Source organism: Podarcis bocagei (genome assembly GCF_964188305.1).
Source record: "Podarcis bocagei genome assembly, chromosome: 15".
Classification (NCBI taxonomy): domain Eukaryota; kingdom Metazoa; phylum Chordata; class Lepidosauria; order Squamata; family Lacertidae; genus Podarcis; species Podarcis bocagei.
Window position 1 is genome coordinate 33168618 of NC_138141.1, and position 26577 is coordinate 33195194.

General features: G+C 48.9%; 1 protein-coding gene across 1 annotated transcript; it reads right to left on the bottom strand.

Annotated features, from left to right (window-relative positions):
* Positions 1-2959: 2959 nt before the first annotated feature.
* On the bottom strand, positions 2960-21132 carry SSC4D (scavenger receptor cysteine rich family member with 4 domains; the record flags this gene model as incomplete). The annotated part of the gene is made up of 11 exons (XM_081172423.1): positions 2960-5812; positions 7062-7389; positions 10270-10347; positions 11264-11578; positions 12678-12755; positions 13885-13965; positions 16007-16321; positions 17365-17436; positions 19469-19774; positions 20861-20896; positions 21120-21132. 10 exons carry the CDS (start codon positions 21130-21132, stop codon positions 7073-7075), a joined length of 1611 nt encoding a protein of 536 aa, XP_081028549.1. The 3' UTR covers positions 2960-5812; positions 7062-7072.
* Between the last annotated feature and the right edge of the window lie 5445 nt (positions 21133-26577).

Here is a 26577-nt window from a genome sequence, read left to right on the forward strand (position 1 = left end):
CATGAATTTTTGAGGGTGGTGTCAACTAGCTCCCAGTGGTGGTGAGCAGTGATTTGTGTCCTGCTCCCTGAGAATATAAAACCAACATGGCCTAAAATAAGGCTCCAGAGAGCCTTTTGCCCCCAACTGCAGACCCCCCCTCCCCATTCCCAATTTTTCCTGGCTGCGTTGCTACTTCTCCTGGGAGGATAGATCGTTTTGTCCTCGTCTAAGCCCCCCTCCCTCTTGCCTGCCTGTGCCTTGCTCTGGACAGGCTGTAAATCCAGCCTGAAAATAACCTCCGGTTCTGCTTCAGACTTCGTGAAATATTCATCTCCCTCTCTGTCTTCTGGGCCGCCGTTTCCTCCTAAGAGATGATGAAGCAGGAACCATTCGATGCTATTGATCCAGGCAGATCTGAGCTGTCTGCATAAAAGGGGCTGATTAAGGTGGGCACAGAAGGTTAGAATCATAGAATCATAGAGTTGGAAGAGACCACAAGGGCCATCGAGTCCAACTCCCTGCCAAGCAGGAAACACCATCAGGTTCCATCAGGGATGTCCCTGGCTTCTGCTGAGGGGAGAGCAGACATCCCCAAACTCTGCCCTCCAGATGTTGTGGGACTACAATGCCCATCATCCCTGACCACTGGTCCTGTTAGCTAGGGATGATGGGAGTTGTAGTCCCAAAACATCTGGAGGGTTGAATTTGGGGGTGCCTGGGGTAGAGGGTAGCTGGGCGGGGGACAGAGCCGGCCCAACCATAAGGTAGGTGAGGTTGCTGCTTCAGGTGGCAGAAGCCCCTCAGCAGGGATGCCAACTTGAATAAAATATGGGGCGGCAGATAACAGACCCTCCAAGTGTCCCTATTTTCCAGGGGCAGCCCTGGATTTACAGAAGCCATCCCGGTTTCTGATTTGATCCTGGAATGTCCCGCTTTTCCTTCAGACATTCCCTGCATCTAGAGAAAATAACTTGAGGAGGGCACACTCTGACACCACTCCAAAGAGTCATAAAGGTAAAGGTAAAGGTAAAGGGACCCCTGACCATTAGGTCCAGTCGTGGCCGACTCAGGGGTTGCGGTGCTCATCTCGCTTTATTGGCCGAGGGAGCCGGCATGCAGCTTCTGGGTCATGTGGCCAGAATGACTAAGCAGCTTCTGGCGAACCAGAGCAGCGCACGGAAACGCCGTTTACCTCCCCACCGGAGCGGTACCTATTTATCTACTTGCACTTTGACGTGCTTTCAAACTGCTAGTTTGGCAGGAGCAGGGACCAAGCAACGGGAGCTCACCCCGATGCGGGGATTCGAACCGCCGACCTTCTGATCGGCAAGTCCTAGGCTCTGTGGTTTAACCCACAGCGCCACCCACATCCCTCCAAAGAGTCATGGCTTCCCCTAAAGAATTCTGGGAGGTGGAGTTCATTCAGTGTGCTGGGAGTTATTAAAAGACCCCTATTGCCCTCAGAGCCTCCAAGGGTCCCAATTTTCCTGGACAGTCCCAGATTAACAGAAGCCATCCCAGTTTCTGATTTGATCCTGGAATGTCCCACTTTTCCTTAGGATGTCTCTATTTTCACCAGAGAATTGTTGGAGGGCATGGAGTTAAGTGACCCCTGAGCCAAAGAGATAAGTAACTATACAACCTTTAGAAGACATCTGAAGGCAGCCCTGTATAAGGAAGATTTTTTAATATTTCATGTTTTATTAGGTTTTTATATATGTTGGAAGGTGCCCAGAGTGGCGTGGGCAACCCAGTCAGATGGGCAGGGTATAACTACTAACATCATCATCATCATCATTATCATTATTATTATTAAATAGGACGTCCCTATTTTTATTGGAGAAATGCTGGAGGGTATGAGCTAAGCCCTCCCCTCGTAAGCCCTCTCCTCCAAGAATCTGTCTAATTCTCTTAAAGCCATCCAAGATGGCAGCCATCACTGCCTCCTGTGGGAGGGAGTTCCAAAGTTCAACTATGCGCTGCATGAATAAGTCTTCTATCTGCCAGAGGGTTGTTGTTGTGGGGATGGAATAAGGACGGGCAAACCATGTTTGTCACCTTGAGCTCCTTGGAGAAAAAAATGGGATACAAATGAATAAATTAAATAAATAAATAAATAAATAACCAAATAGCTCTGAAATGTGGGCGGGAGGACTGCAACTTCCCCGTGCTCTGTGCTGAGAGACCCAGTGTGGTGCAGTGGTTAGTGTGTCAGACTAGAGTGCCAGACCAGGTTCTAACATGGTAGAGTCCATGGAGCTCCCTGGCTGACCCTGGGCCAGTTACTGCCTTGAATCCTACCTCACAGGGTTGTTGTGGGGTGAGGGAGAAACATGGATGCCTTTTTGAACTCCTTGGAAAGAAAGATATGATAGTAAAAGGTAAAGGGACCCCTGACCATTAGGTCCAGTTGTGGCCGACTCCGGGGTTGCAGCGCTCATCTCGCTTTATTGGCCGAGGGAGCCAGCGTACAGCTTCCGGGTCATGTGGCCAGCATGACTAAGCCGCTTCTGGCGAACCAGAGCAGCACACAGAAACGCCGTTTACCTTCCCGCTGGAGCGGTACCTATTTATCTACTTTGGCGTGCTTTCAAACTGCTAGGTTGGCAGGAGCAGGGATCGAGCAATGGAAGCTCACCCCATTGCCGGGATTTGAACTGCCGACCTTCTGATCAGCAAGTCCTAGGCCCTATGGTTTAACCCACAGCGCCACCCACGTCCCAGATGTGATACAGACATGATGAAACCTAAAATAACGCTAACGTGAACACACACTGTGTCTTTAAACAGAGAGAAACCGAGCAAGAGAGAGTTTTGAAAGGGCTTTTATTTATTCAAAAAGAACATATAAGAAAAAAAATGACATCCTGGAATATGCACACTAAAATATTAACAAAAGAATTATACAAACACTTTCTCCCCTTTTTTCCCCTTCCCGTGTTCCCGCCCCACCCAAATTACATATATTTACATGGCTGGGGGCTTTGCTTTTCGCTTAGCTCCTTATTCTGAGCCAATCCTGCACTATGAGCAACAATCCCCCTTTCTCTCCTCTCCCTCCCCCCTTTGGCTCAGTTTACCTATTGCTAAGGCGGCCATTTCTTGCCACAGACTTTGCTTGCATTGGGCGACTGAAAAGCAATTAAGTTCTACACACAATGGAAATGCTTTCTTATATGTGGGTTGGGAGGAGGAGGGGGGTGGAGAACCTAGCACCAAACGTTAAGGAGGATTTTTTTTTATTTTTTAATGAATAAGGCTGTAGTCCTGTGCCGACTTACCTGGCAGTAAGTCTTGGGTACCTGAAAGGGGCTTGCTTCTGTGTAATCATGGATTACTCAGGTTGATCCAGGGGCTGCAGAAGAGGAGGGCTATAGATCGCTTGCGGGGGGCAAACTCCCGCCTGTTTATAACACCTTGCTTTCAGAATTCGCATCGGTTGCCAGTCTGCCATGGGGCCGACTTCAAGGTACTGACATATATGTTCCTACACTGTTTCAGGACCTGGTGACTTGAGGGTCCGCCTTATCCCTTACACACCCAGCGTGGGTCAAAGGTCTCAAAAGCCTGCACTGCAGCAGGGCCTTCAACGTGGCGGCCCCTGCTTCTGTGGAACAGAATTCTCATTGGCGCCCTCTATCTGCGCTTTCCAGAAACAATCCGGATGGATGGAAAGCTCTCTGCCTTAGGCATGTGGCTTTTTAAGACCTCTCTTTAGTTATTTGTTTGTACTGCTTAAAAAAACCATTTTCCGTTGCTTTCATGGCTGGTTTGCAAATCACATTGAGACTCGCCTGGAAGGTGTTTCATAAACTGAATGGAATGGCAATTCCACCGCTGAGCCTGCGTGTTGCTCCCTGGAAGGAGGATATGTGTCTGCTTAGCCTTAGATATTCTAAATAAGAATTAAGAGGAGGAAAACAGAGCTTACAGGCATGTTTCTTTTCTCTCCCTCCATAGATTCGGAGCACCCAAAACTGCAAAGGGGCTTTAACCCTTTCTTCATTTCAGGGGAATCGCAGAATTGTCACGTTGGAAGGGACCTTAAGGGTCATCTAGTCCAACCCCCTGCAACGCTGGGGCTCCATGGTAGAGCCCTTGCTTTGCATGCAGAAGTTCTCAGGTTCAGTCTCCAGCATCTACTTTCCTTTGCTGTTGCAAAGACAAATTTCTGGTGTTTTTCCTTCTTCTATTCATTCTGAATGCGTGTTAGAGATTATTCCCAATAAAATGGTTTCAACTCCATCAAATCCTGGGAGATGTAGTTTGTTAAAGAGGTGCCTATTCCCCTCACAGTGCTACAATTCCCATAGTAAGGGCCAGCCCTCCCATGAGACCAGGTAAGCAACCGCCTCAGGCGGCAGGATCCACAGGGGCAGAAGATACGGATATAGATCTTTATCCCGCCCCGCCCCCCCCCCTTGTTCCTGATGTAGATCTTGACTCACCCCTTCTTCCCCTCCTCCCCTGGCAGGGAATTGGGTGCCATTTCGTGGTTTGCCTCAGGTGACAAAATGTCTTGGGCCAGCCCTGCCCATAGTGGCTTAACAATCAACCCCTCTTCAATAAAAAATAATAGGTTTTTTATTTTAATTGGATTATGATTGGAGATGTTAACTGGATTTTTTTATTGGAAAATTAATAAAAATGTTCTTCAAAGGGAGTTCTGGGGTATGTATCTCTGTGAGGGCATTAGCAGTCTCCTGACGACTCCCAGCACCCTTAACAAACTACAGCTCCCAGTTTTCTTTGGGGGAAGTTTGTAGCTGGTTAAGCATGCAGAGAATCGTCAGGGTACCCTCCAATTCCCCTCACAGAGAACATTATGATGCTACCTCAAAGAGTCATGGCTTCCCCCAAGAATTCTGGGAGCTGTTGTTTGTTCAGGGTGCTGGGAATTATTAGGTGGCCCCCATTTTCCTCACAGAGATACAATTCCCAGAGTTCCCCATGAAGAAGGATTGACCGTTAAACCGCTTTGGGAACCATGACTCATTAATGCGCATACCCTCCAACATTCCTCTGATGAAAATAGGGACGTCCTGAGGAAAAGTGGGACATTCCGGGATCATTCTGGGATGGCTTCTGTTAATCTAAGACTGTCCTGGGAAATAGGGACCCTTGGAGGGTCTGAGAACAATAAGGGTCTTCTAACAACTTCCAGCACCCTGAATGAACTCCATCTCTCAGAATTCTTTGGGGGAAGCCATGACTCTTTGAAGAGGTGTCCAAGAGTGCTTTCAATGGATGGTGTTGTGAGTGTGGCCTGGGACTCCCGCTACATCTCTCCGCAGCGCCTCAGGCTTGCTCTGCGTCCTCCTCAGGTGCTTTTTCCTGGCTGCAATGTGTCCTTAAGCCATGAACTGACCACTTGCTTCGCTGGATGATGGAGAAATGTACATGCAAAGGTGTAGAAACCTCTGGCAGGTTTTGTGCACCATTGGAACACAGCCTGCTGGCCAAAGGAAAGAATCCTATCCTTTGTGTCGTCCTCCCCCCCCCCCACTTTTGTCTGTGCCCTGCCCCACCACCAGTACCTGGCCCCCGGCAGACTACTCCATGAGGGAATGTGGCCCTCGGGATGAAAAGGGTCCCTCACCCCCCTGACTGAGGCGACGAGCGAAAAGCAGCCTCCCTGGCGGCTGCAGCAGTGGGGTAGAGGGTGTTCTCTATCTGCGGTACGTACACCAGTTTTTATACAGAGATTTACACACGTGTACACAGGCACACACAAAGGCACCATTGGAACGAGAAGGTTTCAGCCACCGTCGGAGGAAGCTGAGGCTCCCACAGCTGGAGCGCTGTCCTTGCGAGGTCTGGCAACACCCATCTGAAAGAGGAAGTGCCCATTTTGCCCAGTTAATTTGAGATGAGGCAGGGACCGCTCCCGAAACAAGCTTATTGTTTAAAACGGAGAGCGGGAAGGTAGCCAGACTCAAAGGCATCCACATCCGCCGCCTCCAACCCCATACCTGTGGCTGGTCCTGCCTGTTTGACAGGGCCTGATGGTTCCTTTGAAAAATGCTTGGGAATCCACTTTATTTTTAAATAGGTAGCTTCATTTTATATTTTTGCAAAGGCTCTTCAGATGAAATGGCCACAGGCAACTCACAACTTAGGCGCATTTAACTTGCACGCATTCAGCTTTATGCACTTGCCCCCCCCCAAAAAAAAATAAAAATAAAGGGGGGTTGGAAATGGGGAGGGCATCTGGGGAAAAGGACTTTGGAAACCCCACCTGCCATTGAAAGCACAATACACGATTTTGGCTTTATGCATTATCCCCAGAGCATAACCCCAGCATGAGTTGAGAGTCGCTGTATTCTAAAATAGGGATGCTGCTTTCCGAGAAGTTCTAGCTTGTTGGCATATTTCTGCTGAACAGCACCTAACTGAAATCAATTTTGTTGTTGTTGTTGTTGTTGTTGTTGTTGTTGTTGTTGTTGTTGTTGTTGTTGTTGTTGTTTTCATTTTAATCCATCCATTCCCAGCCTTATGTTCACTCATAAATCCATCCCACCCTGTTCCTGCATTAATCTGTTATTTATTTATTTATTTATTTACTTATTTAATGCACTTACGTTTTACTTTTCAAATAAATAACTTAATACAAGTTATTTCTTTGACAAGTCCAATTTAATTGCACAGCCCAGAAATCCTATAGCCGATTGTGTTGGAAGTGCAGAGGCACAGGTCATTCCGTTTGTACCTTAAGGGTTAATTCTCTCCCTATTGAAACGGAGGTGCTGCTTAGCAACCAGGCAGGTCACCTGATCCATGTGGACTCGTGGACTCACTCGCAGCTCTGGTGGCGCTGCAATACAGGCAAGAGTTGACTGTCAGGGTCCACCCCTGCTTAGACCTGGAACCCGAGGTCAAGGAGGAGGAGCAGGATTCCCCCAAGCAGACCCACACACCCTGCCACTGACCCTTTGGACCCAGACGTCTCCTCGTCCAGTTCTTGGCCAGCTCTCTCAAGGTAGCATCCCCTACCCATCAACCCCAGCAGATAAGCTGCATGCAAGCCTCCTTGGGAACAGGGGAAGCGCATGCCAGCCTTTGCCTGGATCAGGCCGTACCTTCCGGCTCATCACAGGAGCCTGCAGAGAGCTCCTGCGTCTTCTGAGTGGTCGCAGTTGTGCACGTTCCAGCGGATGTGGGAGCAGCGCAGCAGGGAGCTCTCGTCGCCTTTGCACTTGAGGTTGTCAAGGAAGATGTAGCCGGTCCCTTGGCCGTAGCGGGCCTCCCCCCAGGCGGCCAAGGCCCCCCCACAGCCCAGTTGCCTGCACACCACCTTCACATCCTTGAGGTCCCAAGCGTCGTCGCACACCGTCCCCCACTGAGACAGGTAGAACATCTCCACCCGCCCTTCGCAGCGGTGGCTCCCATTGACCAGGCGAAGGAAGCCTGCAAATGGGGGAAACAGAGGGGGGTGGGTATCACGAGGCTTAAGTGAAGCTCCCCCCCCCAAAAAAAACAAATCTGTGCCCCACCAACTCAATGGCTGTGCCACCGGCCACCACCCAGTTTCCCCTGTTGCTCCTCAGCTGAGACAATAATGCGCTTTGCACAATGTTACTTTTTTTCCCTGCATGCCACAACAGCTGCGAGAATATGGCTAGCGAAGAATTGGAAGAAACAAGATTTACCAACTATAGAGGAATGGCAGATGAAGATGATGGACTATATGGAACTTGCCAAACTGACCGGGAGACCAGAGAGAAGAGACGGTGGAAGAAGATTGGAAGAAGTTTAAGGAATATTTGAAAAAATATGTTAATATTTAAATCTTAGTATAGCTTTGGAAGTGGATTTAGGCTGTAGGGTTAGAAGTAGAAGATAGTGTATTTTAAAATAGTATTATTTGCAAGTGATAAAATGTGAAGATTTTTATGGTTAAAGTAACTGTGAAAAAAATATGGTTAGAAATTATGATATATGTAAACTGCTAAAGATGAGGTAAAATGAAAATCAGACAGGGGGACTTGGGGAAGCCCACCTAACAATGTTTAGAAAAAATAAGGATAAAACAAGAATCTGTATTGTTTGCTTTCCTGTTTGTGTTGTTTATTGTGTTATAAAATGAATAATTTTTTTGAAATAATAATAATGCGCTCTGCACAAGCTCAGAGTTCCTCCAAAGAGGAGTCTGTCCACCGCACCTCTAGACCGTTCACTGCTCTGGCTGTGAATAATTTCTCCGGCATCTTTATGCAAATCTGTTCCCCCACCTACCGTAAGGGGAATCTTCTGGTTCCTGTTACTCGGAGTGCATTAAGGATATTAGGAGAATCTGCTTATTCAGACTGTATTAAGGACGTGTCAAGAATGCTTGTGCAGGGAAAACTCAGCCTCAAGCGAGCCCGATAGAGAGCAGGTACCCTCTTATTCCTGCTGAATCAGGCATCCAGCTCAAATAACACAGGCACGCTTTCCCTCTGAGAATGTGACTTAATTTCTATGTATGTGTCATTTTCAGGCCTGGGGGGTTCAACTTTTGTGGGCCACTGTTCTGTTTGATCAAGCAAAGGCACCTCATCCATCACAATACTGTGGGGGTTTTTTAAAGCTAATACTGCACAACACAGAATCAGGAATCAGGATGTCCTTAGCTGATTGGAGAACTGTGCCAAAACTAACAAAATAAATTTCATCGGGGACAAATGTAAAGTTCTGCACTTTGGCAGGAATAATGAGATGCACAAATATAAGATTGAGGGGGGGGCACCTGGCTTACCAGTAATACATGCAAAAAGGGTCCAGGGGTCTTAGTAGACCCCCGGCTGAACATGAGTTAACAGTGCGATACAGCAGCAAAAGCATCTAATGTGATTCCAGGCTGCATCAGCTGACATATAATGTCTAGATCACGGGATGTCATAATCCTGCTCTATTCTGCCTTGGTCAGATCCCACCTGGAGTCCTGGGACCAGTTCTGGGCACCACAGTTCAAGAAAGACATAGACAAGCTAGAAGGCAGGCAGACAGGGAGACCAAGATGATGAAGGGTCTCTACTGGCTTGATGGCGTGCATCTTTCGGATGCGGGAAATGATATTTGGCTTACTGATATAGCAAAGGGGGTAAGGGATTGGTTTCAGGCATGAGAGTATTGGCGGCGAGCGATTGCTCGTGTGGCGGTAGGCATTGGTAAGAAGGGGTTAAGAGGATGTGGGGGGGGGAGGAACGCCATCACCTCCCCCCAGAGAATGAAGGGTGGTCCGATAAAGCAGTGTTTCCCAACCACTGTTCCGCGGCACACTAGTGTGCCGCGAGATGTTGCCTGGTGTGCCGCGATATGTTGCCTGGAGGGAGGCGGGCGAGTCGGGCGGCGAGAGGCGGGGCGGCGGCGGCGAGGAGAGGCCGCCCAGCGCGGGGCTCTCGCCGTCTGCCTGCCTGGCTGCCTGCGAGCTCGGCGGGCAGCGCCTCCGTCCGCAGCGCCCGCCTCGCGGCTCTCATTCCCTGCCCCTGCCAAAGCTCACCCAGCCAAGCCGCGCTCTCCTTCCTGCCTCGCTTTGCTGCCTCCTCCCCCCCCCACCCCCAAAGCTTGGAGGTTCCCCGGCAAGGGGGAGGGAAAAAAATTGAAACTTACACTGCGCGCTGACGTCACGGGGCTGTAATGGTGGTGTGCCTCAAGATTTTTTTCATCAAACAAGTGTGCCTTTGCCCAAAAAAGGTTGGGAAACACTGCGATAAAGGACTCTGGGGGGCGTGGCCCTGTCCGAAGCCTATGGAGGTGTGGGCCAAAGGCGGGAGACTCCCCCGATATAGTGTTAACCCTTCCCCGTGTCTCCAGCAAATGGGCTGGAGCCGGATAGTCGTTAGGACCAATGCCTAAGCCAATGCCTCTCATTCCTGAATTCAATAAAGTTGTGGCCTAATTCGCCCATTTAACCTTAAACCATGGTGTCTCATGTCTTTATTTATCCTGGTGGGGGGCGGGAACTCGCCACGCAAAGACATAGACAAGCTAGAAGGCAGGCAGAGAGGGAGACCAAGATGATGAAGGGTCTGGTAACCAAGCCTTGTGAGGAATGTTTGAGGGAGTTGGGTATGTTTAGTCTGAGGAAGAGAAGACTGAGAGGGAGATATGATACCTGAAGGGCTGTTACATGGAAGGCAGTGCTCAGAAAAGACAACCCCTCTTCTGTTACCATAGTGCTGCCCCCTGAGAAATCTTGCCCTAGGCAGCCACCTAGAGCAGCCTCTTGCCCTGTTCTTGCCAAACACCAGGAATTTCAGCTGAGAGTCAGCAAGCGGGGAGCTAGAGGCCCTGTGCCCCACATACCATCCTTGGGACGTGTGGTGGTTGATGTGGTGGTGGCAAAAGGGTCTTCTTGGAAGAGATCTCCAGATTCTTCTGCACCTGGGACCAGGGAAAAAGCAAGGGGTACATTTAACAGCATAGAGACACGCACCCCACACACATCACACAGAAAGGCACTGGGAAGTGCAGTGCAGTGGTTAGAGTTGCACTAGGACCTGGGAGACTGGGGTTCAGGGACCTGTACTAGGACCTGGGAGACCCCACTTAGCCAGGAAGCTCACTGAGTGACCTTGGAGTCAGTCACAGCCTCTCAGCCTAATCCACCTCACAGGATTGTTGTGAGAATAAAATAGGGCAGGAAGTATGCGTGCCACTTCGAGCACCTTGGAGGAATGGTGGAACAAGACAATAAAATACCCAACCTTGAAAGTTTATTTAGAAACAAAAACACTGACTTCATAGAGAATTGGAAAGTTGGAAGGGGCACCTATTCTAGTCCAACTTCCTACCATGCTTTTTTTTTTTTTTTTTACAAAGTGGCGCCTGTGACAAGGAGCATTTGTCCTGATTCCCTCGTGAGCTGTTTACATGTCTTGCTGTTAATCATTTATTCATCCCACACTTTTCAATGCATTATTTCTCAGTCATTTTCCACACCACAAAAAAGTCTGCTGTGTGTGTGTGTTTTATGTGGATTTGTTGTGCTGGGGTGACAAAAGAACTTTGGTCCCCTTTAATCTCGCAGAATAAAGATAAACACAGAACTCCCTCCTGCAAAAGACTGACAGCTTGGAGGCATCCCAGGGGAACCCGCACTGTTTACATTTTATAACGCCAGGTTATTTCTCTCTCCCAAAATTCTCTGATCCACTGGAGGTTTTGGAGAGCTGCCTGTCCGGGATTCATTAGCTGTGATTCCTGCACAGCAGGGGGTTTCACTAGATCACCCTTTGGATGGGGGGCTTCCAGCCCTACGATGAAACCACAACCCCTCCTTTCCCCCTGTCCCTCTCACCTCTGCATATGACGCCGGCGTCTTCGTGGTGCCCGCAGTTGTGCTGCCCCCACCCCAGGTTGAAGCAGTCGGACAGGTCAGTCTCCGTGCCGGCGCAGTCCACGTTGTCCAGGAGGATGGGTCCAGTGCCGTAGCCAAAGTAGCCCAGCACGGTGGCCACCACCGCTGAGCCGCAGCCCACCTGCCGGCAGACCACCTGGGCATTGGGGAAGTCCCAGTCGTCATCGCAGACCGTCCCCCAGGAGTCTCCGTACAGGACTTCCACCCGCCCTTGGCAACTGCTGTTCCCGTTTGCTAGTCGTATGCCACCACCTGCTGGTCAGAAAGCAGAAGGGGAGAAAAGGCCGGAGTGACTTCTGGAAGGTAGTGGACTCTGCTTCCTTGGAGGTTTTTAAGCAGAGGTTGGGTGGCCATCTGTCAGGGAGACATTAGAGGAGATCCCTGCATTGCAAGGGAGTTGGACCAGATGGCCCTCGGGATCCCTTGCAACTCTACAACTCTATGCAACTCATCCCCCACGTCCACTTTTCCTTTGATTTGGGACCTTGTGGACATTCCGGCTCCTGGTTTTTCTCTCTCCCCTGTTTCACATTTTCAGAGAGTGGCAAGAGTACTGGCAAGAGGCATTGACCCTCATGAATTCTGTTGTTTTAGAAATAGCCTGTATCAATAGTTGCTGGGTAGCTGAGTTGGTTAGGGAGTGGTGCTAATAACGCGAAGGTTGCAAGTTTGATGCCTGTATGGGAGAGCTGCATATTCCTGCATTACAGGGGGCTGGACTAGATGACTCTCAAGCCCCACTTCCAACTCTACAATTCTATGACTATGATTCTAAGCAAGGGGCCTCAGTGCCCATGCACAAACTTCTACAGACAACATGCACCTGCCTCCTCCTCCCACCCTTTCAGAGATGCAGAGAATAGGGACTGGGACTTGGAGGAAGTTCAGCGCTAGCAACTCACACCAGCATAGTGTATGGAGGTGGAAACAGGAGCAGTGGTTTACCAAGGACTGGGAAATAGGGGCTGCCTAAACAGGGAAAGCTGGACTATAGAAACCTGGCGTTGGGGGTGGGGCTGTGGCTCTAAATGTATTGCTGAACTACAACTCCCATCATCCTTGTCTGCTGGCCACACTTGCTGGGGCTGATGGGAATCATAGTGCAACAACACCAGGAGAGCTCAGGTTCCCGGTCGCTTAAATGGACACAAAGCGGATGTTATGGGATGAGAGAGGAAACACCAGGGCTTCATCCTTCCTGCTCCTGGGTCTGTTTTCACATTGTCTGAAATAAACACCTTCCCATCAGCGAGGCGTCCCCCTCAGCCTCCAGCTCTCTCAATCTCTTCTTTGCAGATTTTTACATCTCTGATGAAGCTTTATTCCCATCGACAAAGGGCAGGCAAACACTTACTTCTTCTTTCTAGCAGGAGAAGGGCTGAGGTCACCATCATCTCAGTCTCAGGAGAAGGCTGATCTCGACCATCTGTGACTGCAAAAAGACATATCCTGTCATCACAACAACATCCGGCCTCCAATTATATCTCGCCAGTTGCCTTTGGACACAGATGGGCAAGCCACGAGGCAGGAAGGCAACCCTGTGTTTTGGCCTCAGCTTCTGGGACTATGTTTTTAACTGCACCCCTCCTGCTGGTCCTTTAATAGAGATTTGATCTGCAGCTTTCAGGACCCCAATCTCCAAGCGGTGAGAGACTCCGAGGTCCCTGCACTTGCCTGGGGTTTGGTTTCCTGGGAATGAAGGTCAGTGGAGATGGTGGTGTCTTTAGGGTATATTGTTTTATTTACATATATATACAGTCTGAGCAAAGGATGGAAGGGCTCTTAGCATCAACACCCCACCAGATCTTGCTTCCTCATTCAATTCCAGGGAAGCCCCAAACTCACAGTTTTGGGTCCAGCAGATCAAGGCATGTCTCTGTATCTCCAGCTTCCAGCAACAGTCAAAAACTTTCTCCCTGACCCCCACATAAAGTCCCCCTTGGCCTGCTGTTCTCCATCCTAGGAGGAGGTTGCATTCAGGCAGGTGAGGTGGGGAAAGGCCCACCCATTTGTCTCTATGGCAACAGAGCAGCCTCTTTGGACATGTGCATGGCAGTACTCAACTGGCTAGGCTCAGGCCATTATCTTACAAAGAAACTTGTCTGACTGGTTCAAGCCTTTTCTAATAGACTCTAAACTTCACTAGGTACAGGATCACAGGCCTAGAAGGGACCCACAGGTATCATCCAGACTGACCCTCCAGACCTATAACACTACTGTATATTTCTGCGTAGTGCAAAGTTTCATTTCAGGTTTGACCCTTCCCCAGTAACAATGGGTCAAATATGGTTCTCTTCCCATTTCACCAGATTGGGGTTGGAGTGCAGAACTGGCTTGTGCATCTATGACAGGGGTGGGGTTAGGATCTGAAGCCTGGTGGATCTAACTAGGCCCCCACAGGCCAAAAGTTCTCCACCACCAATCTATGATCACAACCAGCATTGTCCCAGGTGTGCAGATAACACGAGTGTGCTCCTATATCTTTGAAGTCATGGAAACATAAACTGTCCCCGTTGGGGTTTTGTGGTGGGTGGGATTAGCAACAGCAGGTTCTCCCTTACCTGTGACTGTATCAGTGAATGTCTGTTCATAGTTGGGAGCCACTGAGGTGGTGGCAGCTGTGGTCGTGGTCATCCCGAGACCTAGAAAGAGACAACAATAGGTCATCAATCAAAGCAAGTCAGTGAATTTAATGTTTTATTCAAGAAACCCAAACGGTGCAGGCCTAGAATTTCCAGCAGCTCTTCCCAGTAGGTCTTGCCCCAGTGAGGCAGTTGCAAACACTGAAGGCCCCCTGCCTTCCCACCACTCCCTAAGATTCCTCCTCCACCAGGTCTTTCCCAAGCAATCTTAGGCTCCTTCGTCTAGTCTCTCATTGCTCCGCCCTTTTAACTCCTCCGCATGTTCTGGGAGACCAGGGGAAAGAGGAGCTGTTCACAGCAGAAGGGGGAGACTCCCTGGATTCTTCAGCGGCCTGCCTCCACTCTGTCTCTTGATCTCCCTCCTCTCCTGCCTCAGATTCTGTACAGCTCTCTGCCCCAGCCTCTTGCTGCTCACTAAACCCTGTTGCTTCTTCAGCTTCCATCACATCCTCCTCGCCTCTTCTTCCTCTGTCCACGCATTGTTGTTCCACCACTACTTCCCTGGCTCTGAGCCTTCTCCCCCCGGGGGTCCCCTTGGGGGTTCCCTGGCTGGTGCCTCCCCTCCAACTCCTTTGCATCCAGCCAGTCCACGGCACTGTGGTTCCTTAAAGGTTCTGAGAGTTGTTAGGAGGTCCCATAGTCCCCTCAGGGAATGACAATTCCCAGAGTTCCCTGGGAAGAGTGCTTGATAGAGTGGTTTAACAAGGAGCAAGGAGCCAGGGTGTCAGGCTCTGATCGAGAGGGTTGCCCTTTTAAGGCCTTCCTCCCCCCCGGGAAAGGGGTGGGTCCTAGGATGAGTTTCCTGGTCTCTGGGAAAATGAAAGGCCTCGTTCCAGCCCTAGATCTTGCTAGTAGAGCATGAGACTCTATATCTCCATGTTGTGTGTTCGAGTGCCACGCCCATATTGGGCAAAAAGATTCCTGCATTGTAGGGGGTTTGCACTAGGTGACACTTGTGGCCCTTTCCAACTCTATGGAAGCAAATCTTGGCGCTCTCCAAGGTTCTGCACAGGGTGGATTTGATTTAAATCAAATCAATTTAAATCACGATTTAAATCACTAGTCAGTAAGACTTGATTTAAATCATTTTTTTTAACAGAAAGACTCATTCTTGCTGGTATAATCTTAATATTTACAACCAGATGAAGGTTTCATTTTTGGAATAATAAATTTTCAGAGTAGTTTTTACAGTTATATCAAAAATTACTGATTTGGTTATACTATTAGAAAAACAGATAATTATAAAATTATTGTGAGGTTTAATAAGTTAACTGTTTACATTTGGACAACTTTTCTGCTGTACTTTATTGGAAGGAGAAAAATAATCATTTCCTTAATAACAATTTAAACAATTTATTTAACTAAAACAATAACATTATAGCATATGTATCCATGTTTGTTAACTGATGTGGTTAAACGGGGGTTTTTTTTTAATAAAAAAACTTAGACTGAGTTTTAGCACACATGAAAAACTTAAAACAAATCCTTATTTCCTGATGAATAGCCTTTGGACCATAAAGTAAGTTATGTAGAAAACTATATTTGGAAAGATTTTTCATCCAAAAGCATTTTATTTTAAAAATCCGATTTAAATTTTTAAAAATCCGATTTAAATTTTTAAAAATCTGATTTAAATTTTTAAAAATCCGATTTAAATTTTTAAAAATCTGATTTAAATTTTAAAAAATCTGATTTAAATTTTAAAAAATCCATTTTTTATATTTTTAAAAAAACATCATTGATTTTTATCCACCCTGGTACTGTATTGCCTTGCTAGGCGTTCACAGGAAGCTGCCTCACATGGAGTTAAACTATAGATACATCCAACTCAGTATTGTCTACACTGACTGGCAGCTCCCCACAGTTTCAGGCAGGATTCCTCCCCCCCCCCCAGCCCTACCTGGGGATGCCGCTGGGGACTGGATCTGCGGCCTCCTGCCTACAAGCAGATGTTCTAACCACTAGACTACAGCACTTCCCACACAGGGCGGCTGCCCACTTCACCTGCCCGGCTGCCCCAAGCCCTGAGGAGTCCACCCACCTGAGCAGATGACACCAGCATCCTCGTGGTGACCACAGTTATGGATGCCCCAGCCCAGGCTGTAGCAGGCTGAGAGGTGCGGCTCGCTCCCGTCGCAGTTCACGTTGTCAAGGAGGATGCGCCCCGTGCCGTAGCCGAAGTAGGCATTGGTCCTGTAGTCTACGGCGTGCCCGCAGCCCACCTGCTTGCACACCACGGCCGCATCGCTCAGCCCCCAGTCGTCGTCACACACCGTGCCCCAGTTCCCTTTGTAAAATATCTCCACCCGGCCCTGGCAAGAGTTGGCACCACTCACCAGCCGGATGCTCCCATCGCCTGGAAGAGGGATAGGGAGAGTCAGGGTACAAATTGTAGACTTGGAAGGGACCCCGGGGGTCATCCAGCCCGCCTCCACTAAGGGGAGCCCAAGAAAGGAACCTGCATTTTAGTAGTGGCCACAGTGCAGGTGTTTTTCATTTTATTTTAATTTCTATACCACTTTTAATAGGGATGCGGGTGGCGCTGTGGGTTAAACCACAGAGCCTAGGACTTGCCGATCAGAAGGTCGGCGGTTCAAATCCCCGCAACGGGGTGAGCGCCCATTGCTCGGTCCCTGCTCCTGCCAACCTAGCAGTTCGAAAGCACGTCAGTACAAGTAGATAAATAGGTACCACTCCGGCGGGAAGATAAACAGTGTTTCTGTGTGCTGCTCTGGTTCGCCAGAAGCGACTTAGTCATGCTGGCCACATGACCCGGAAGCCATAAACTGGCTTCCTCGGCCAATAAAGCGTGATGAGCGCCGCAACCCCAGAGTCGGTCACAACTGGACCTAATGGTCAAGGGTCCCTTTACCTTTTACCGCTTTTAATAAAAATCTCAAAGCGGTTTACAGCATATTAAATCAATAAATCAATAAAACATTAGCCGGGTGATGTTCCTCTGGCCTCACAAGGAGCCTCTTCAGTAGGGCTGGTGCATGTGGGTCCTGCCCCCTAGGCCAGGTGGAAAGGGCCTTGCAGGGAGCAAGGGGATGGGGACTATCTCTCCTTTGTTTCCCCATTACTGGTAGCCGCGGCATCAGCTGCTACAGCAGGAGAAAGGGGACAAATAGTTTCTCTCCTTCATTGCCTCTCCTGCAGTTGCAGCACCTGGTAACCAGGGATGAGGAAGGCAGCCAGTAGCAGCAACAGCCTCTCATGACACTGCCGTTTGCAGTGCCACCTGTTGGTAGTCATAAGAACTGCAGCTTGATGAGACTTTTACATTTTTATTGTAAGTTAAGATATGAATAACAGCAACACTATGTACATGTATCGTGTTGCTATTGCGAATCGTGCTAGCCGAGGACAGCTCCTTATGTGAATCCAAAAAGCACTCACTTTCCCCATTTTGCAACGAGGCAGTGGCTGCTTTGCTGATTGGTCCTCTGGATGCTTGGGTGGGCAATAGCTCTGCAAAAACAAACAACCCAACAGAAGGATAAACGTCAGTCAATCATCTCCATCAACAGTATCTGCTTGCCCTCTGCTATGCATGCAAACATGCATACCTCCAACCTTTTAAGCAGGGCCAGCCAACTTGTTCAATTAATTTCTTAGATAAATCCATTGTGGTTGATGACATTTGACTGCCTATTAGAAGTAGTAGTAGTAGTAGTAATATTTATTAGTATTTCCTGCCTTTCACTAACAGGTCTCAGGGTGGGTTACAATGGGCTCCTTCATTTTATTGTTTCTGATACCAGCTAAAATGTTTTTATTCAGGCACACCTGTAATTTTATTAGGTACATTTGTTTTTTTCTATAAAACTGTTGATTTTATCTATATTTCACTTTTAACAAATGTCTGCTTGTCTTTAAAGTATGTTGATTTCATCTCTATTTTCTGATTAAGATTTTATGTAAACAAATTAGAGGCGGGTTTTCATATCATTTAAATGATGTCCAAATGTCATGGGCTGGCTGGATGCAGAGGAATGGTGGAGAAACCAGCTGGGGAACCCCCAAGGGAACCCCCAAGGGAGGAAGGCTCAGAGCCAGAAGATTGGAGGTGGGATGGTGAGAAGGAGAAGGAGACTGGGAGGAGGTGGTGTCAGAAGCTGAAGAGGCAACAGGGTTTAGTGAACAGGAAGAGCTGTGGAAGAGCACAGTTCAGACTCCAAGGCAGAAGCAGAGGCCAGGGATTCTCAACCTCCTACTGCTCCCCTCCTGCTGGCCTCCTAGAACACACAGAGAAATTACCATATTTTTTGCTCTATAAGACTCACTTTTTCCCTTCTAAAAAGTAAGGGGAAATGTGTGTGCGTCTTATGGAGCGAATGCAGGCTGAGCAGCTATCACACAAGCCAGAACAGCAAGAGGGATTGCTGCTTTCACTGCGCAGCGATACCTCTTGCTGTTCTGGCTTCTGAGATTCAGAGTATTTTTTTTCTTGTTTTCCTCCTCCAAAAACTAGGTGCGTCTTGTGGTCTGGGGCATCTTATAGAGCGAAAAATACGGTAAATGGGCAGAGCAGAGAGTGGTTGTGTGCAGACCCAGCCTGAGACTGCGTAGGAAAGGCCCTGGAGAGAAGGAGTGTGAGCCCCTCCATCCTATGCTCAGGTGGTATATATGTGTAAATAAAACCATATCTCCTAAAGACACCACAGTCTCCACTGATATTCATTCCAAGGAAACTGAACCTGGAAGTCTTTCAGCATTCAGAGATTGGGGTGTTTGTACAAATATATAGAACCCACCCTATTTTGTAACTGATCTTAATATTGTATTTTTAAATTACTGTAACCCACCCTGCGACCTCATGGTGGGGGGGAGGTAAGAAATCAAAACAGCAGTCAAACAAATGTGGTATCCTTCATTCTACACCTTTAGGCACCAGGCAAAAACGTTCCTTTTTAACCAAGCCTTTGGTTGACCTGATCAACATCCCATACCCTTTTAAAATGTTGCTCTTTATGGGAGGGGGTATTATTGGATTATTGCTTTTATTTTAATTTTATATACTGTGATCTTTTTATGTGAACCGCCCTGAGACCTCTGAGTATAGGGCGGTATATTAATCATCATCATCATCATCATCATTTTCTCTTTAGAAATATGATTTAATCCCCATGCAATTTTATTACCGTCATAACTTTTTATGTTTCTATCCAGCCTTTCCTCCACCCTGTTTAAGATACACAGGGTTCCTTAGTGGTTTCCCCTGCAGGACAGTGTGGTGCAGTGGTTAGAGTGTCAGGCAAAGACCTAGGAGACCAGGGTTAAAAGCCCACACTTGGCCATGAAGCTCACTGGGTGACCTCTGGCCAGTCGCTGACTTCCTGTAGCCTAACCTACCTCACAGGGTTGCTGTGAGGATTAAATGAGGATGGGAGAACCATGTGTCCCACCTTGAGCTCTGGGGACGGGGGAAAATGCAGTAAATAAGCCTGCTTCACCCCTCTCCCTCCTGCTACCGCCACCAGACAGACCCAAACCTTTGTACCATTACAGGTGACAGCCACGTCCTCATAGTGGTAACAGTTGTGGATGCCCCAGCCGTGGCTGCTGCACTCGCTGAGGGCTGCCTCTCTGCCTTTGCAGTCCACGTTGTCTAGGAAGATGGGCCCACGCCCCTGGCCGAAGGAGAGGGTGGCCGGCATGGCAATGGCATGGCCGCAGCCCAGCTGGCGGCAGACCACGTTGGCGTCCACGATGTCCCAGTCGTCGTCGCACACCGTGCCCCAGGTGTTGTTGTAGAAGATCTCCACGCGTCCTTGGCAGCGGCTGCGCCCATTGACTAGCCGGACCTCTGGGAGAACAAGGCCGGTCCATTAGAGCAAATGGGACAACACCCTGCCAAACTCAACCTGCCCCCCCTTGCCTGCCTGCAGTCAGCGGTGTAGAATTGCCTGCCACGTTCCTCCTCCTTAGTCCCAGCATTGCCCTTGAGGAACCCAGCAGGGCTGTCATGTACTGGCTGGATCCAAAGGAGGGGAGGGAGGCGCCAGCTGGGGAACCCCCAAGGGAACCCCCAAGAGGAGAAGGCTCAGAGCCTAGGGAGTGGTGGAGGGACGACAATCATTTGTCAGAGGGAGAAGGCAGAGAAGACTGGAAGGCATCAGAAGCTGAAGAGGCAACAGGGTTTAGTGAGCAGGAAGAGTCTGTGGCAGAGTGCAGTTCAGACTCTGAAGTGAAAGCAGAGGCTGCAGAAGGGTGAGATCAAGAGGCGGCTGAAGAGTCCAGGGAATCTCTCCCTCCTGCTGCGATCATCACTCCTCCTCCCTGGTCTCTGAGGACGCACAGAGAAATGAAAAGAGCAGAGAAGAGACTACTTGTGCGCAGACACAGTTTGAGACTGCATAGGGAAAACCCTGGAGAGGAGGAGCCTTAGAGAGGGGTGGGAAGGCAGGGACCTTCAGTCCTCACAACTGTGTCATCAGCGCAAGACCAACCAGAAAGGGTTGCTGAGACTTCTAGGCCTGAGCTGTATTTCGGTTTACTTGAATGAAGAGTTAACTTCGTTGGCATCGGTGACTTATTACCTTCGTGCTGATCTGCACCTGACTCCAGCCCTGACCAGGACGGAGGGTAGGGACAAAATTGGAATGAATTGTCTCTGACTCAATCATTTGCCTCTGGCGCCACCTACTGTTGGGCTCCCTGCCTTCCACCCTACAAATGGGCACCAGCCACCACTGGCCGGGGGACAGGCCTGCCCATTACATCATGGACACTGTCCAATAGGCGCAATGGGAGGGGCTTGCAGTAGGAAGCTAAAATGGGCAAGGATTCAGCAACAACCCAGGCACCATTTAGGAACCCTTTCCCCGATCTCTGCAGTGATCTATAAGACGCAGCTTCAAGTGCTGGTTTCTCTTTCGCAACAAGAGCTCACCTGGAACGGGCACCTGTGCAACCTCAGAGCCACTGGCTGAAATGGAGAAAATAAAAGTTAAGGCAGATTGAATGCCACCCCGGATACACACTTAAAGATGCAATTCTGAGCACTTGTACCTGGGAGCGAGTCCCATTAGGAACCCAGAACCATAGAAAACTGACTTATACTTAGGTCAGATCGTTGGTCCATCAGTACTGTTTGCACCAAGTGGCTGCATCCTTCTAGATTTTCAGTCAGGGTTCTTTCCCAGACGCACCTGGCGATGCCATCAGGGATTGAACCTGGGACCTTCTGCACGCAAAGCAGATGCTCTAACCACACAGATCAGTTCTAAATGCCTATTCATGGATGGGGATTCTGTAACCCTCCAGATGTGGTTGGACTCATCCTTCACTCATCCTTCACCATCGGCCATCCCAAGAGTACAGGTGTGCAGTTTTAGTCTGAGCTGAAAGGGCTCAGGGCTTGTGCAGCCAGTGTATAACAATACTGTGGTACCAAAAAACCACAACTTTTGAGCTCCACAATTAAACAGAAGCCGTGATGTGGTTGATGGGTTCTCTGGGACAGAACTGCTTTTATGATTCCGTGCAGAGGATGATGTTTAAGGTCACTCAACACAGATTAGATACCTGATCCTCTCCTATTAACATGCAGTGTAACTAACCTTGGCCCAAATCTAAAGGTGAAAAAAGCATTTGGGGATTTCAAAAAACAACAACATACCCACAACTTCTAAATTTCCCATCCTAGATGTGAAGTGTCCTGTGATGCACCCCCCCCCCAAACAACTCCCCTTGCATGGTGAGTTGTTTGTGCAGCGGGTATTGTGATCTCGGCCTTTGGGCCCTATAGATTTAAGGAATCTTTTAAAAAGATTTGCAAATATCATCCTTATCCGTTTGTTTCCCTGTTATACAGTGGTGCCTCGCAAGACGAAATTAATTCGTTCCGCAAGTTTTTTCTTCTTGTGAGTTTTTCGTCTTGCGAAGCACGGTTTCCCATAGGAATGCATTGAAAATCAATCAATGCGTTCCTACAGAGACTGTCCGGGGACAGAGGGGAAGCGCCGCTCTGTCCCCTCTTTTGAAGCAAGGGGCTGCGGGGAGAAGATTGCTTCTCCCCGCCGCCCCTTGCTTCAAATAGGTCCGGGGACAGCGGGGAAGACGCGCTGCGCTTCCCGCTGTCCCCGGAGCTTGCGGGGCAAGCTTCGTTTTGCGAAGCAAGCCCATAGGGAAATTCGTTTTGCAAGGCAACTCGAAAATGAAAAAACCTTTCATTTTGCAAGTTTTTCGTCTCGCGAGGCGTTCGTCTTGCGGGGCAGCACTGTATATTGCTACATGCTATCCTTATCTCTGAGCAGTATGAGATTTCATGGGTTCCAGGCACTTACCCAGGATTTGTGTTTTCTTCAGAAATTGGGCACAGCAGAGATGGCAGTGTCCTTATGTTATATGGTTCTATTTACACCTATATGCCACCTCAGTCCAGATAGAGGGATTGCAGAGCGTTCCCATCCGATTTGGGTCTTAAGGGCAGCACTGGATTCAACAGACAGCAAAAAGCCATCCTCTGTGTCTCTTAGTTCCAGCCTGTCATGCCCAGCTCACACAGAGGTCTGCCCCTCCCTCTCCTTCTCACTGCTAAGGACCTCCCCCCAGCCTACCTCATTCAAGGTTGAAACCCTAAACCTGAAGAAGGGCCCACCCTTGCCTGCCAGCCTTGCCCTCTGATAGTTTCCTTGATGGCCATCCTTGGCTTTTGTCCCCTGCAGAGCTGGCTTGGTTCCTTAGCATAATTAAATCTAGTTATGTTTCAGTGCTTGGAAAAGTTGAATCAAGCCTTGATTAATTTTGACCCTTACTAAATCCAGGAATCATGGGGAGGATCTGGCACCCAGGAATTTAAGGGAATTTGTCCCCCCCTCCCCAACCTGTAACAATATTTTGGAAATGTGTTTGTTCTCCGTGCAGTAGGAAACCTCTTAAAATACCATAACTTTTGCAGGGTGCTTCCTGAGATCAAGGAACCTATGTTTGGATACAAGTGGACACCATTCTGAATCAAGATGGCGGACTGAACTCTTCAAAACTGCACTGATTTTTGTTTGTTTGTTTCTTAGAATTCGCAAGCAGCCTTGAGTATGAAGCTGCTAGCTGCTCATTGTGATGGCCTGGGACTCAGGCTCGGACTCGGCACCAGAGGAGTCTCAGTCTGCACCGGATCCTTTGCCTCAGGCATCATCTGAACCAAATCTGGGGCCTGACAATGAAGAGTCCCAGTCTGCACAGGTTCCCCTGCAACAAACACCAGCTGGGCTGAGTCAGGGGCCTGAGCCTGCCCTGGCTCCAGATGCGGGGATTACCTCGTCGCCTTCAGCTGGGCCATCACTTACAGCTGCTCCACTACCAGTTGGGTCAGGGGAGGCTGAGGCGGCCTCTGGGCCTAGTAACCCACCGACGTCTCCCGAGCTGCAGAGACTCAGGTCTGAGAGAAGGAGAGACCTGAGTACTTGCAGGAGGAGTGCTCGCCTTCAGGCGAAACAGGGAGGTGAGTCTCTGGGGGATCAGGACCGGCCATTACCCCAACAAAGATAAAAGGCTGTCGGACCCCAACCCAGGTTGTGGGAGCAACATTGCGGTATGCCAGATCCTGCCTGAGATCTTGTACCTGTCCTTGCCTGGTTTCCTGCCTTGTGTCCTGCCTTGGCCCTGTTGGACTGACTCCTAGTGGAACCTTTGGATTCTGGACCAGACCTGGACCACATTTCATGGGTTACCCCTGGGCCCAGCACACTCATAATCCCAGTTGCCAACAAAAGCCATCAAGGGGCAAACAACAGAGAGGACTGACAGGAGCCATTACCTGGGCATCTGCACACCTGTCCACAACTTCTCCGCCACATGAGCAGCTTACCTGTGGGGAAAAGGAAGAGGAAGGAACCCAGTGCTGACCAGACCAGCAAGGCAGGTTGCACCCAGAGCCCAGGCTTCTGATCTCTCTTCCTGTGTCCTGGAGAGGGACCAACTTTCATTTCTGCTTCTCCCAGGGTGACACAGAGGACCTTCCACCGACAGACTCCCCAAGAAATAACTACAGAGCCGCGCCTGGTAAGTAAAGGGAAGACACAGGATGAGCATCACTCAGCTTTGCTGAGTCATGTCACCGTCACCAGTTACATTTGGGACTTTTTAGCTTAGGAGGAAGAGGTGATGCAAGCCAGTGTGGTGTAGTGGTTGGAGTGCTGGGCTAGGACCTGGGAGAGACTAGGGTTCAAATCCTCCCTCAGCCGGGAGGCTCGCTAGGTGAGCTTGAGCCACTCAATGTCTCTCAGCCTAACCTACCTCACAGGGTTGTTGTGGGAAAATGGGTAAGAGGAGAAAGTATGTAGGCCATCTTGAGCTCCCTGGAGGAAAGGTGGGATTAGTAATAATAATAATAATGAAATAAGAAATGACATAGTAGAAGTGTATAAAATTATGCGTGGCATAGAGAGAGTGGATGGCAGAAACTAATTCTCCCTCTCTCATAACACTGGAACTCATCGGCATCCAATGAAGCTGAATGTTGGAAGATTCAGGACTGAAGTAAAGAACACAAGACAGGTGTTGATCATCAGGTGAGCTGTGCATAAGCAAGCTGCCAGCTAGTTCTGCCGAGGCTCTTTTTATTAGCACAATATGCAAAACTAGTCAGATACATTTTGGACTGTGCCCTTTACACCTCTTCCAATCATGAGATCGTGGGGTGGTACAAAGTTAATTTGGCACCTGTTTCCACCGCGTCACTTTCCCCCTGAACAATGTTTAATCGAAAGAGACAAAGGTCACAGACAGGGCACGGCAGACTACTAAGAGAGCAAAGGTTAGATAGAGGGCATGATGTTCAGACAGCTGTGGCTTGTCTGCGGGTGGAAGTCTGCTCCACACCTGGCGGTCGTTCCTTCACAGGACAGATGAAAGAAACAACTTCTCCATGCTGCACCTAGTTAAACTGTGGACCTCTCCCCAACAGGAGGCAAGGACGGCCACCAACTTGGATGGCTTTCAAAGAGCATTGGGCGATTCATAGTGGAGGAGAAGGCTATCAACAGTGACTAGCTGTGACGGCTAAGTTCTGCCTCCACAGCCAGATGCAGAGATGCTTCTGAATACCAGTTGCTGGAGGCCATGAGAAGGGAAAGAGAGGGCTCTTGTGATCAGATCTTGCTTGGGGGCTTCCCACAGGCATCTGAGTCACCTCCGTGAGAAGAGGATGTTGGAGGAGAGGGGCCATTGGACTGATCCAGCAGACTTTCCTTAGGTTCGCTATGGAGTAAGCGCAGGGGAACTTACACCTGCTCTCATGTCTTCCCTGTAGGATTCCTGGAAGCAACTGGCTGGCCACTACTATAAGAACATAAGACCCCCCTGGATCAGGCCAAGGGCACCCACAGGACCTGAGCACAAAGCATTCTCCCCCGTGGGAAGCAGGATGCTGTACTAGATTAGCCCGGTTCAGCATGGCTCTTCTTCTCCTTACAGCCCCCCGGAAGCCAGCCCAAATGTGACTGTTCTGGAGACGGTGCCAGCATTAAGGCGCACTGCCATTCCCCTGCTCTCGTTGCAGCCGGGGCTCCGCCTGCCAGCAGACAACTGGCTTAGTTATATCTTAGGATGAAAAACAACCTATGTATAATTTTTATTAAATTTTCTGTTTTACAATTTAATATACTCATTTTACATCCTTAAGATATCAATGACTTCCCTTCTTCTCTTTCCACGGTTCATTTGGTTCATTAACGCTGCCAGCATTTTCGGCTGTACACAATTATTTCCCATATATTCAATCAACGTTCAATCTCTAAACGAATGTTCTTCTTGTTCTCTTATTCTATATGTTAAGTCTGCAAGTAGTGCATATTCTGTCAACTTAAGTTGCCATTCTTCTTCGGTTGGGACTTCGCACGTTTTCCATTTGGGGGCTTACAAAACACAGGCGCAGTAGTAGCATACATAAATAACTTTTTCTGACACCCGGGAATTTCAGTCTGAATGATCCCCAACAGAAAGGACTCTGGGTTTGGGAGGGGAAAGTACTTTTAAACATTTTTTCCAATTCATTATGGACCATTTCCCAATACTCTTTTACCCTTTTACAAGTCCACGGCACATGAAAGAATGTTTCCTTCCCCCTCTTTGCATCTCCAGCACTTATCTGATTTAGTCTTATACAGTGGTACCTCGGGTTAAGTACTTAATTCGTTCCAGAGGTCCGTTCTTAACCTGAAACTGTTCTTAACTTGAGGTACCACTTTAGCTAATGGGGCCTCCCGCTGCCGCCACGCGATTTCTGCTCCCATCCTGAGGTAAAGTTCTTAACCCGAGGTACTATTTCTAGGTTAGTGGAGTCTGTAACCTGAAGCATCTGTAACCCGAGGTACCACTGTACAGTGGTGCCTCGCAAGACGAAAAGAATCCGTTCTGTGATTCTCTTCGTCTAGCGGTTTTTTCGTCCTGTGAAGCAAGCCCATTGAAGGATTAGCGGATTAGTGCTATTAGCGCTATTAGCGCTTTTAGCGGCTTATCTGCTGATTGGATCAGCTGATAAGCGGATTAGCGGCTTAGAAAAAGGGGGGGAAGGGAAAAAAGCCAGCAGGAACTCGCAAGATATTGTCGTCTTGCGAAGCAAGCCCATAGGAAATTCGTTTCGCGAAGCACCTCCAAAACGGAAAA